This window comes from Phacochoerus africanus, chromosome 8, assembly GCF_016906955.1.
Source record: "Phacochoerus africanus isolate WHEZ1 chromosome 8, ROS_Pafr_v1, whole genome shotgun sequence".
In the NCBI taxonomy this organism is placed as follows: domain Eukaryota; kingdom Metazoa; phylum Chordata; class Mammalia; order Artiodactyla; family Suidae; genus Phacochoerus; species Phacochoerus africanus.
The window spans coordinates 94,400,719-94,413,431 of record NC_062551.1 but is presented as its reverse complement, the minus strand read 5'-3'; the positions used below and the strand labels follow the sequence as shown (position 1 = coordinate 94,413,431).

General features: G+C 42.8%; 2 protein-coding genes across 2 annotated transcripts; both read left to right on the top strand.

Moving 5' to 3' along the window:
* Position 1: 1 nt before the first annotated feature.
* Positions 2-2,061, top strand: GJA9 (gap junction protein alpha 9). The gene has a single exon (XM_047793425.1). It carries the CDS (start codon positions 25-27, stop codon positions 1,570-1,572), a length of 1,548 nt encoding a protein of 515 aa, XP_047649381.1. The 5' UTR covers positions 2-24; the 3' UTR covers positions 1,573-2,061.
* A 762-nt stretch (positions 2,062-2,823) lies between these two features.
* On the top strand, positions 2,824-10,483 carry MYCBP (MYC binding protein). Its single transcript, XM_047793429.1, has 5 exons — positions 2,824-2,922; positions 3,117-3,189; positions 7,353-7,401; positions 7,636-7,765; positions 9,251-10,483. Exons 1-5 carry the CDS (start codon positions 2,839-2,841, stop codon positions 9,293-9,295), a joined length of 381 nt encoding a protein of 126 aa, XP_047649385.1. The 5' UTR covers positions 2,824-2,838; the 3' UTR covers positions 9,296-10,483.
* Positions 10,484-12,713: the final 2,230 nt, after the last annotated feature.

Genomic DNA, 12,713 nt, shown 5'->3' with positions numbered 1-12,713 from the left:
CAGAGCTAAGAAGGCTAACTAAGCATGGGGGACTGGAATTTCCTTGGGGGCATTCTGGAGGAAGTTCACATCCACTCCACCATGATTGGAAAGATCTGGCTCAGCATCCTGTTCATATTTCGAATGCTTGTTCTGGGTGTAGCAGCTGAAGATGTCTGGAATGATGAGCAGTCTGGCTTCATCTGTAATACAGAACAACCTGGCTGCAGAAATGTGTGTTATGATCAGGCTTTTCCTATATCCCTCATTAGATACTGGGTTTTGCAGGTGATATTTGTGTCTTCACCATCCCTGGTCTACATGGGCCATGCTTTGTACCGACTGAGGGTTCTGGAGAAGGAGAGGCAGATGAAGAAAGCTCAACTGAGAGGAGAACTGGAGGGGGTAGAGCTTGAAATGCCTGGGGACCGGAAGAGACTGGAGCAAGAACTTTATCAACTGGAGCAATGGAAACTAAATAAAGCTCCGCTCAGAGGAACCTTGCTTTGCACTTACGTGATACACATTTTCACTCGATCTGTGGTTGAAGTTGGGTTCATGATTGGACAGTATCTTCTATATGGATTTCATTTAGAGCCTTTATATAAATGCCAGGGCCATCCGTGTCCAAATATAATTGATTGTTTTGTCTCTAGACCTACAGAAAAGACGATATTTTTATTATTTATGCAGTCCATAGCTACTGTCTCAGTTTTCTTAAATGTTCTAGAAATTTGCCACCTAGGTTTTAAAAAGATTAAAAGAGGGATTTGGGGACAATATAAATTGAAGGACAAGCAAAATGAATTCTGTACAAACAAGTCAAAACAAAACCTTGCTAAATATCAAAACACATCTGCAAATTCACTGAAGCGACTCTCTTCTGCACCTGATTACAGTCTGTTAGTGGAGAAGCAAACACACAGAGCAGTGTACCCTAGTTTAAATTCATCTGTATATCAGACAGATCCTGATAGTCACCGTGGAAATGATGAGAGAGGCATTTCGAATGAACAGGAAACTGTACTTTCCAACAAGATGTGCACACTTAGTACTGCCTGTAGTCATCTTCAAAACGTCAGCTCAAGTAATAAAGAAGACACTCATAAAATCTCTGGAAAAGAAGTTAATGGTAACCAGGTGAGGGGAAAAAGAGAAAGTGATGGCGAAGACAGCAAAAGGAACCACTACCCTAGAGGTTACCATTCTATTCCAGGTGATGCTATAGATCTGAATGATCATACCGGACAGTCACCCCAAACAGCTTTCTCTTTGCCTGCTAACTGCACCTGGAAACCAAAGTGGTTTTGTGCTACATGGGGTCCCTCTGCAGAAAATGAAAATCAGGCATTACCTCCTAAAGGTAACCTCAAGGGCCAGCTCAGAGAGAATCCAGTCAGAACCCTTCCTCCTTCACCGGGAGACTTCCAACCACCTGACATTCCAGACACTCCTGATTCTTTGGGAGTGTTGTCCTTTGAATCTGAGTTGGTCAGAACCTGTGACAACCCTGCTGCGAGTCCTCCACAACATTCTGTGTCACTGACAAACAACCTCATTAGTAGGCGGGCTCCCACCGACCTTCAAATCTGAATGGCTGTTGGCTTTTAGACATTCTACATATTACATTATTACAGAAGTAGCCTAGTGACCGTGAAGCAGACAGAACAGATAAGAGCAGCTAGGAAGACCAGATGTTTAGCCAGACAACTGCAAACCCATTTAAAAAAGGGAAAATGGCTCTAATTCTGAACTGGGAAAGGAGTAGTTTCAAGTGCAAACACAGTTACCAAATTGGGATTACTTTTTCACGGGCTCTCTTCAAAATATGTGATAACTAATTTTGGGAAAAATCACATGTTCAGAATCGAAGCTAAATGGAACCAGGTTTTTCCTTGAAGGGAGCACAGCATTCAGAGATTGTTCTTGATGTATGTAATACCCTCTTTTAGTTATTCATCTTTTATTTCTGGATACCAGTTAAATCTTGCCCCTGGGACTGTAGTCTATAGTTTCCTTAGAGACTGCAACCTAATGTGTCTTGAATATAATCATAATGTTGCTATCTAGTAAATAAAAACTTAAAAAGATTGGTTGTTTTCTTTCACCAGTTTATAGCATCGTGATTCCATGCCAGGATCAGAGTCTTGGCTCTACAACTCACTGGTCATCTAACCTCGCCATTTTACTAACAGAACCTACCTTACAGGGAAGGTGTGAGGATTAAAATAAGAAACATAGGTGTTTAATGCACTGCGGGGCACACAGTAAACGCTCTAAAGCCTAGCTCTTATTAGCAATATTAATGCTCATCCTCCGTAGGCCCACGTCCAGCGGGCACAAAACAAGGAAACTCCAAGGATAAAATCTGGAGCCGAAACATACGATTCTAAGCAGTCTTCAAGCCATTGGATGCAAGGGTTGCCCTCGTCAGTCGCGTGCAATTTTTCTAGACGAGTCGACAAGCCAGCAGAGATAGGCTGCCGCAGCACTTCCGAGGTCCCATTTGAGACAGGTCCGCCCACTCTCGGTGTCCAGAGACCCTCCTCTCAGGAACCAGTCCTAGAGCGCCAGGGCTCCGCAGGCCCCGCCCCCTGGCGCCACGCCTATCTTTAGCCCCACCTGGACACCAGCTCTTTTCCAAAACCTAGCCTCCCGCTAAGCAACGGAATCTCTGGGAGACCGGAAGAGGAAGGAGAGGTGCTGCTTCATTAGCCAGAAGGGCGGGCGTACGCAGCCTCGTTCGGCTCAGCCCACCATGGGGCATTCAGAGCGTCCTGGTCGCCATGAAAACAGGCCACACCCCGGCGATCCCAGACCGTGCTTCGCAAGTGCGCAGGCGCATCCGCTCTTCCGCGCATGAGCAGTGCTGCTCCGAGCCCGCCAGCCACGGTCTCGGGCGCCAGCTACGCCGCTGCCGCTGTCACTATGGCCCATTACAAAGTGAGGGGGGCGCGGCGTGGCTGGGGGCGTGCGGGCGGTAGCCAGCCGCTGGTCGGCTCGGGTGGGAGTGGGGGTGCGCGCGCAGGTTTTGGGGGCTCGAGGTAGCGAGGCGGAGGCGGGGTTGCCGGACCCCCAGCGCCTTCTTCCTGCTCCGGCCCCCCGGCTTTGGCCACTGACCCGCCGTGTCTTCTCAGGCCGCCGACTCGAAACGCGAGCAGTTCCGGAGGTACTTGGAGAAGTCGGGGGTGCTGGACACGCTGACCAAGGGTGAGCATGGGCCAGGAGAGGGTTCCTCGTGCCCTAGTCGTGCTTCTCGGCGCTGCGTCCCTGTCGGGCCATGGCGTGGGGAAGGAGGGGAACAGGTGGGACCCGTCGAGGTCCGGAAAGGTGGGCCTCGGGGTTCAGCGGGGACCGACGCATGTCTGGTTGTAGGACGCCGCCCGGGTAGGGTAGCCGTGCTCACGCTACCGCTCTCCCCGCGGGGAGTGAAACTCTTGCAGCTGTTGCAAAGTCCCTCCAACTTCCGTTGCTTTGCCTCGAGCAGCCGCAGTGAGCCTGTTTGCTAAAGACCTTGAGCGCCCAACTCCCCCCTGACAGTTTTTGCGGAGTCTTCAAAATCCTGTACAGAAGCACTTTCTGTCGAACAAAGGGCAGGTGGGAAAATAACGATTTGAAAGCAGGCTATAAAGTAGTTAAGTGCACCTAATACTCAAAAGTAGCGGTTTGGTTGTGGTTTTTCAAATCAACCCCATTTCGTACTACATATAAATTCCTACTGTGTGCAGACTTCATAATTAAAGTAGAATTAGTTTAAAGAGCTCGAAGGCATATCAAAATGTTTATACTGTTTTCACTTTTTAAAATGGAAGCTGTTAAACTGTATCTCTTACTCTCGGGTTCATGATCCAAGTAGATGAATAAGGTGCTTGAAACCAGACGGTTCCAAGAAATAGCGATTTCATTAGCTAAGCAGAAATGATAATGCCTGTTATGGCTCCCTCAGCTTATTGGCTGGGCCTTTAAAGAGTGCAGGAGAGAAGATTTGGCAGGGATGATGATCTGAGTCCATATGAGAGGTAGAGTAAAACTATCTGGGAAATAATTTGATAACTGTTCTTTGGCCGGAAACAAAGGTTTAGGAAAAATTCTGGGAGAATAACTCCTCTAGGTCTTCGGAGAAAGCACGGCTTTTAATTCCCAAGGATGGGCTGGTAGTGTTGAATTGCTACCTACCTTAGGATCAGGTACTGTTTTCCTACGTCTTTGCAAATAAATTTCAGTAAACATAAAGGAACTACATGAAAGCACTGTGCTGTCATCCTGGGAAGTACCAGAGACTCTTGGAATTTCATCGACCTCCCCCTCTCCTCAATAAACTCCATAAGCTCATTTTTTTCATTTGTTTAACCATTTTATTCAGGTCTTTGTGTTAGGCACTAGGGATACAACAGTGGGAAAACAATAAGTCCCTGCTCTCAATGAGCTTATTTCCTAGTTGGGGGAGACAGATAACACATAGCGTCAGCCAGTGGCAAGTTATGAACAAAAATTAGCAAGGGGGATAAAGAGGGATGAGTGTGCCTTTTTTATATAGAGGGGCAGGGGGAAGGCCTGTCTTTAACAGTTGAGCAGGGACTTGAATGTAGCGTGATGTCAAGAGTTTTAGGAAGTGTATGGAGGCCAGAATGGCTGGATAGAGTGAATAGCACTGGTAAAGGGCAAAGAAGTGACTGTTTCCGGAGGTAAATGAAGATATTTAGATATTTGTGGCCATACAAGGATTTTCCTGCGTGAGAGATTAGAAACCACTGGAGTCTTCTTTTGCCTTGCTGACATCTATTGTATTCCCTCAACCTCCCTAGATTTCCAGTCTCCTAAATAATATCAGACAGAAGAGTATCTATTAATATGAGCTTTTTAAAGCCTGATTCTGTGTACTTCATACAGATTTAATTTATAATCCAGCTTATTTCCAAGACAATTTGGAACTACTAACATTAAAACGATCAGGAAGTGTTCCTGTTGTGGTGCAGTGGAAACAAATCCGACTAGGAACCATGAGGTTGCAGGTTGGATCTCTGGCCTCGCTCAGTGGGTTAAGGATCTGGCGTTGCTGTGGGCTGTGGTGTAGGTCACAGACGCCGCTCGGATTCTGCGTTGCTGTGGTGTAGGCCAGCAGCTGTAGCTCCGATTGGACCCCTAGCCTGGGAACCTCCATATGCGGTTTGTTGCGGCCCTAAAAAGCAAAAAAACAAAAAACAAACAAACAAAAAAACTGATAAGGAGGGGTAAAGATAAAGATTTAAGTCATTTGGAAGAAGAGGCATTTTAGTTATTTTGAGCACTATATCAGCCTCTAAAAATCCTGGCTGCTAAGGCAGAAAGGGAAACACTGGGTAGAGAGTTCTTGTCTGTTTAAAAGGAAGTATATTTCATCTACAGAAAAGCACAGGAAACTTGACATGTTCTGTAATTATCACCCTTGTAAGTACCACTGATAGAAATTGAGAAGCTAAAAGAAAGGGTAGGGGGAGAAGAGGAAAAGAGGGTTTTAAGAGTATTCTTGTCTTATAAAATTAGGATTTGGTAGAGATCATGGAAGAAACAGAGGTTTGAATATATAGTTTGAAGAAAAAGGTAATAGTAGAGGGATTAAAGTATATTGTAACATTGAGAGAAAACAGAAGGAGAGGAGAGGGAAATAGTGTGAATACACCAATTACTCAAAAATACCGCTCTAAGTACATTTAGAAGAGCAACTATCAGAACTTAATGTAAGTTGTTAGTAGCAGTTTTCCATTTAATTTTTTATACTGTCTGTATTATTTTACTGAATCATTAAAACTTAAATAAAAGGGAAGTATGTAAATTGGTCTACCATAGCAGTTCTTAATTTGGTGTCGAGATATGCATATTTTTTGTGTGTGTAGTTTTTGTCTTTTTCGGGTTTTTCAAAGAGGTCCATGCACAAAAAAATGAGCAATGGTTTAGAGAGATTTTTATCTAAATAGTGCATCTAAATAGTGTAATAGGAATTTGTTTGGTATAAGATGAAAAAGGTAGTGCTGACGTGAACTACTGGATATGAAACCACTAAAGTATTTAATATTGATTTGAGCACACTGATTACCGGTAAAGTTTTTGGTTGGTGGTTATTTAGCATGTTATGTGTGAAACTTCATTATTGAAGAACATTTTTGAAGTCAAAGGTTCCTCCTTCCAGTAATTAACCATAGCCTTCCAGAATTTTTCTCCACTGTACCTACCTTGTTTTCATCCCTCTATCACTTTAGTGCAGATCACTAACTTTTAATTAAAAAAAAATTTTTTTTTGCTTTTTTTTTAGGGCTGCACCTGCAGCATATGGAGGGTCACAGGCTAGGGGTCTAATTAGAGCTACAGCTGCCAGCCTACGCCACAGCCACGCCAGATCCAAGCCCTGTCTTTGACCTCCATCACAGCTCATCGCAACACCAGATCCTTAACCCACTGAGCAAGGCCAGGGGTCGAACCTGCAACCTCATGGTTCCTAGTCGGATTTGTTTCCACTGTGCCACAATGGGAACTCCAATTGTGTTCCTGCTTTCATTTATTTATTTTTTTGTTTCTGTTTTTGCTTTTTAGGGCCAAACCTGGGGCATAAGGAAGTTCCCAGCTAGGGGTGGAATCAGATCCAAGGCTGCCAGCCTGCACCACAGCTCACAGCAATGCTGGGTCCTTAACCCACTGAGCAAGGCCACAGATTGAACCTGAATCCTCAGGGATATCATATCAGTTGGGTTCGTAACCTGATGAGCCACAACAGGAACTCTGCTTTCCTGCCTTTAGATCCTTGTCCCACCTGTCAGTCTTCCACACAGGAGTCAAGAGTGATCCTGTCATTCCACTGCTTAAAACTGTTAATTACCTGCCTTTTTGTCCTTAGGTTCAAGGGCTGACTGAACTTGCAGGATCCTGCAGTCTCCCCACACCTCAGTTTTCCAGCTTCCTTTCCTGCTCCGCCCCCTGTTCACAACACCATCTAGCCATACTTGAATTTTCAGTTCCTTAATATGCTGTCTTTTGCCCCTGGCCTTCCCTTTTTATCTGAAACCTTCATTGCCTAGGTTTCAGGTCTTATTTCCCTTCCTTGGGGAAGGCTTCCCTGCTGCCCTAGGCCGAGGTAGGCATTCTTCCAATGTGCTCCCATAACCCATTATCCTATATTGCTGCTTGATAACTTTTTTTTGGTCTAGTTCCTTGCTTATCTCTTGCACAAGACTTTAAATTCACTGAGAGCAAGGACCTTGTCTGTCTTGTTCACCATGGTATGGACAGTCCTGGCAGTGTGCATGGTGTATAATAGGCACTTCATATTTACTGGGTTATGGAATATAATTTCAAACATTTAAAGACTTTAATTGTTGTTTTTTCTGCTTTTTGATTTGCAGTATTGGTAGCCTTATATGAAGAACCTGAGAAACCTAATAGTGCTTTGGAGTATCCTTTTCACCTTCCAAGTCAGAAAAAGGCCTTCATTTTTTTTTAACTCTGATTTTTAAACATAGATAATAACTTTTAAAATACTTTCAATTTTTGAAAAAATTTGAGTATTTGGATTTTGATCTCTGGGTAAATATTGGTGGCAGGGTGGGGTGACTCTCATCAGAGTTATTTCAGAGGGCTATTTCACTAGTTTCATTCAGCTCAAGTAAATTCTTAACTTGATATTAGTTTTTTAAAGCATCACTTAGGAGCTGCTACCCCAGAAAACCCAGAAATAGAGCTGCTTCGCCTAGAATTGGCAGAAATGAAAGAGAAATATGAAGCTATTGTAGAAGAAAATAAAAAACTGAAAACAAAGGTAACATTTTTGAAAGAATTCATGTTAAAAATAAGTTCACCTTTAGTGATCATATGATCGCAACCTCACTAAAATGGACAGTAGGGGAGGGAGGAGGGTGAATATCAATCTCAGTTAGTTGCAAGGCCAAGCTGACACCCTGTCGAGAAAACCACAGGCAAAGTGTAAATAGGATGAGCAAAGTGTGGTCAAGAAAAGGTTCTTGGGAACCTTCAACCAAAAGATGAGAATATTGGTTTATAGGTAAACAGAGATTTCTCAGAGTCTTAGGCAGCTGGTTTAAGTAGGACAGTACAAGGCCCCTGCTTTGTGAATGTCACCTTAGACTGGGCAGTGCATGCAGTGCACAGTCATATGTGGTGGCCCTGTAATGGTAACTCTGTAAACTTGTCTGCCCTTAAGTCTCTGTAAACTGGTTTGCACTCTTTGCCTAGTGCTGAAGTTTTTTCTTTGTTTAAACTCCTGTGAGAATTTTCATAAACTTCAAATGAATCAACTTAAAGTCTTTGAGGTTTTACTGCATTCTGAATCACATAATGCATTTCACCTGACTCCAGGCATTTCTCATAATGTGTCTGATCTTCTCAACAAGTTTGTGAGATAAGTGAAACAGGCACACAGACTGTTTTATAGGTGAGGAAACTAAAGCGCAGTGAAGTCTAACTTCTCGAATCCCACAGCTAATTGGAATAACTCAAATCTTAGTTTTTGCAGGGAACCACAACTCAGCAAAGAATATGCATGCATTACTTTAAATTGTCCACAACGTGTAAATGCCAGATAACTTTTTCACATCCTTTAAGTCAAAGATGTTAGCTGCTCTTGACTGGCTAGATTTTTTTTTTCTGTTTTTTTTTAGGGCCATATCCATGGCATATGGAGGTTCCCAGACTAGGGGTCAAATCGGCGCTGTAGCCACTGGCCTACACCACAGCCATAGCAATACCAGATTTGAGCTGCTTCTGTGACCTACACCACAGCTCACGGCAACACCAGATCCTGAACCCACTGAGCGAGGCCAGGGATTGAACGTCCTCATGGATACAAGTCACATTCATTTCCGCTGAGCCATGACGAGAACGCCAACTGGCTAGATTAATATATGTCACATGATTCTTTTCTACTTTTTAGGAGAAAGTTCAGTAAACATACGGTGGAGAGGAAGAAAATACTATAAGCTACAACATCTTTTGGAAAGATATAGATTACTGGACATCAAGTATTTGTGCAGTGCAGTCATGACTGGCAATTAAATTTTAGTTTCCCAGTAATTTTAAAGGCTTAAATAAAAAGAGCTTTCATTAGGTTTAAACCATCACTGGGTGGTTTAAAAAGGATAGGATTTTAGTATAAACTCACTGATTCAGTAGTTAAATTGAATATAGTAGTTAGCTCATTTTGTTACTTTTAAGCTTTTTAAGTTTTTAAGTTCTTTACCCAATTTAGAATAAAATTCACCTAAACTCCTCTGTCTTTGCCCCATAGCTTGCTCAGTATGAACCACCTCAGGAGGAGAAGCGTGCTGAATAGGATTCTTCTCAGTTGAAAAGACCCTGAAAAATGGTTTTGTATGACTTGAATAGTTTGTATAGTCTATAATCTTTTCTGAACAGATGCTATAGCACTCTTTTAATATGTTAAATTCACCTATCACACTTTAACTGTTATAAACACATATACTTAGAATCACCAATAAAAACTCAATATAACTTTCTTTGGGTCTTAAAAGCAGGAGAATCAAAAGTGAATCCTGGAAAAACAAAAAACAAAAACAGAACAGAGCCATCTAATTCATTACCTTAAAAGACATTCTGTTTATTAGTCTGACTAGGAATGATGGTACTGGTTGTACTTTAGCCAAGGAAGTTTAGCATGGAGCAGTTCCTTGGTTTAGCTCAGGATATGAGCACAGGTACGGTCATTCTTTAAAACGAAGATGCCGCTGTTGTTTATCTTCTCCATAGGCAGCTGGAGAGATCTGTGTGACATTGATGCTGTTGCATGGGGTCTCATGAATCTTCTGCTCTAGTTTATAGTATGTGGAACAAATGACTCTTCTTTGCCACCACTTTGCCTTAGATAACTGTGTGTGTGCCAGTGTGGACTCTGACACCACCTTTCCTTCTATGCAATCATGCCCTATCTGATAATGTTGCCTTGCTTTGCTGTGTGCTTCAGCGGGTCCCAGTTGCACCTTGGCCTTTCTGTGTTGTTCAATTTGCTGTCATAGCAGTTACCCTGATTGTAATTTATATAACTTTAAAAGAGGATCACACTGTTCCCCTGCCTTACTTAGTTGCTTAGTTGAACACAGAACAGAGGCAATATAAAATTCTGAGTTCATGCACAAGCTGGGATGAGAAGGGGAATGAGCCATATAATGTGGAAAATTATAGTTTGTGGGTATAATTATATAGTGCTTTTTTCCCTCAAAGTATTTTTCTAGCCTTGAATTCATTTTATCTTCATTATCCCTGTGAAGTAGGTAGGCAAGTATGAGGGGAGGTTGGGTGCTGAGTTTTTAGGCCAAAGACTGATATGAATACAAATTATTTGCTAACTGTAGAACCTTGGGCCCATCAGTTAATTGCTCTGAGATTCACTTTCCTCATCTGTTAAATAAGAATAATATCTGTGCTGCCTACCTCACAGGGTTGTTGTGAGGGTCAAATGGAATGTATGTGTAAGATTTGTAAATGGTAAAGCACTATATTCTTATTTGTTAGTCCTTTTTCCTTTCTTGGAAGACCTATAGTCAGATGTTTTGTGTAATACGGATCACTTAACTTTTCTTATTGGTTGACTGGCATTATGAAGAAGTACTCCTACTTCATGTATTGTGTCCCTGTTGTTAGAGAACTGCTTTTATTTTTTGGTCAAAACAAATGCAGAATACAAAACAATCCAATGAAAGCTGGTTTAACTAGCAAAAGCCTCAGCACCTGATGGAAGCTGTGACTAAGCCAATTATAAGAGCATTTCAATCAGTCATGTTGGCAGGATTGTGGCAATGGTCTGTGCCTCTTCTAGTCACAAGTTTGTTTTTGGAGGGGAGCCAGATACTGTTGGAAGAACATTCACCTGAATTTTGGTTTATCTTTTACCAGTTTGAGTGCCTCCTGCATGGACAGCAGTGGGCTGAGTGCTAGGTGTTATAAAGATGAATGACTTGAAGTTAGTCATAAGACATGTATATAACCAATTACAATGTAGCATAGGATATAAATAACAATAAAACATGGCCCCATGGGGGTTTTGGAAGAGAGGGATACTTGGCTTCTTTAAGCAATTGGTAATGACAGTCCCTTTGTGGATACAGGCAAGTAGAAACTTTTTCTGGCAACCAACCCTCATTTGCTTTTTTCCGCCAATGGGATTGCCATTAGTATTTATGTAAGTCAGGTGACTGTTTCTTGAATGATCCTTTTGAACAGAATGGCAACCTGTGGGTTGGATAATCAGACTTAGGGGGAACTGACCTGCTTAAACTCCTTAAACCAGTCAGTGCTATATGTAAGAATTCAGGGTCAGCCTGGCCTCTGGAGGCCCTCTTCAACATTTCTGTCAAGGATCTGGATGAAGATAGTGTACAAGAAGATATTCAGTGGAGAAAAAAGGATCCGATCCATTCAGTTCCTGCTGTGCTTCAGCTGTCTTATCTATAAAATGTAGATTTCATGTCTTGCCTACCTCACAAGGTGTTATAAGGATCAAATTAAATATTACGGATGTAAACAGTACCTTGCAAATTGTGAAGGTCTACATATGGGTCAGATGGTAGTAATGCCAATTCTGTAACTGCCGCATGGATTGAAATGAGCTTGGAGGTATTAACAACTTAGAGCACTTAAACTTCTTCATGGCCTAAACCAAAAAAGTTGAAATATCAAGTCTTATATTTAGGTTAAAAAATGCAGCTATACAAGTTTAGGCACTAAGATTGGTGACACAGTGCTACTAGATGCAGTGATAACCAGTGTGAACCCCTTATAATCTGGATATTTAAAAAAAAATTCGGAGTTCCCGTCGTGACGCAGTGGTTAATGAATCCAACTGGGAACCATGAGGTTGCGGGTTCGATCCCTGGCCTTGCTCAGTGGGTTAACAATCCGGCGTTGCCGTGAGCTGTGGTGTAGGTCGCAGATGCGGCTCGGATCCCGCGTTGCTGTGGCTCTGGCGTAGGTCGGTGGCTACAGCTCCGATTAGACCCCTAGCCTGGGAATCTCCATGTGCCGTGGGAGCGGCCTAAGAAATAGCAAAAAGACCAAAAAAAAAAAAAAAATTCCGTTTGGGAAAACATTGATAGAAACATTGCCCAGCTGCTAAGCAGTCACCCTGAAAGCTGTATTGGTTAGTACTGTGTTGTAGATGTCAGACATTTCATGATATTGATGAGCTGAACTGCATATAAAGGAGAGTACATTTGAAAATAGAAGGCTGGAGTTCCCATCGTGGCCCAGTGGTTAACGAATCCAACTAGGAACCATGAGGTTGCGGGTTCGATCCCTGCCCTTACTCAGTGGGTTAACGATCCGGTGTTGCCGTGAGCTGTGGTGTAGGTTGCAGATGCGGCTCGGATCCCGCGTTGCTGTGGCTCTGGCATAGGCTGGCAGCTACAGCTCCGATTAGACCCCTAGCCTGGGAACCTCCATATGCCACGGGAGCGGCCCAAGAAATGGCAAAAAAACAAAAAAAGAAAATAGAAGGCTGTGCTGTCCATTATAGTAGCCACTAGCCACATTTGGCAACTAAAATTAAATGCCATTAAAAATTCAGTTCCTCAGTCACACTAGCAACATTTCCAGTGCTCAATCCACATTGGCTACTATGTTCAACAGTGTGGAGGTAGAACTTTTCTGATATAGAAAGTGCTACGGGTCATTACTGTAGAAGGAATGGCCGAAGGAATTGAGTATGGAATGTGGAACAGAAAACTTAGTGGGTAATG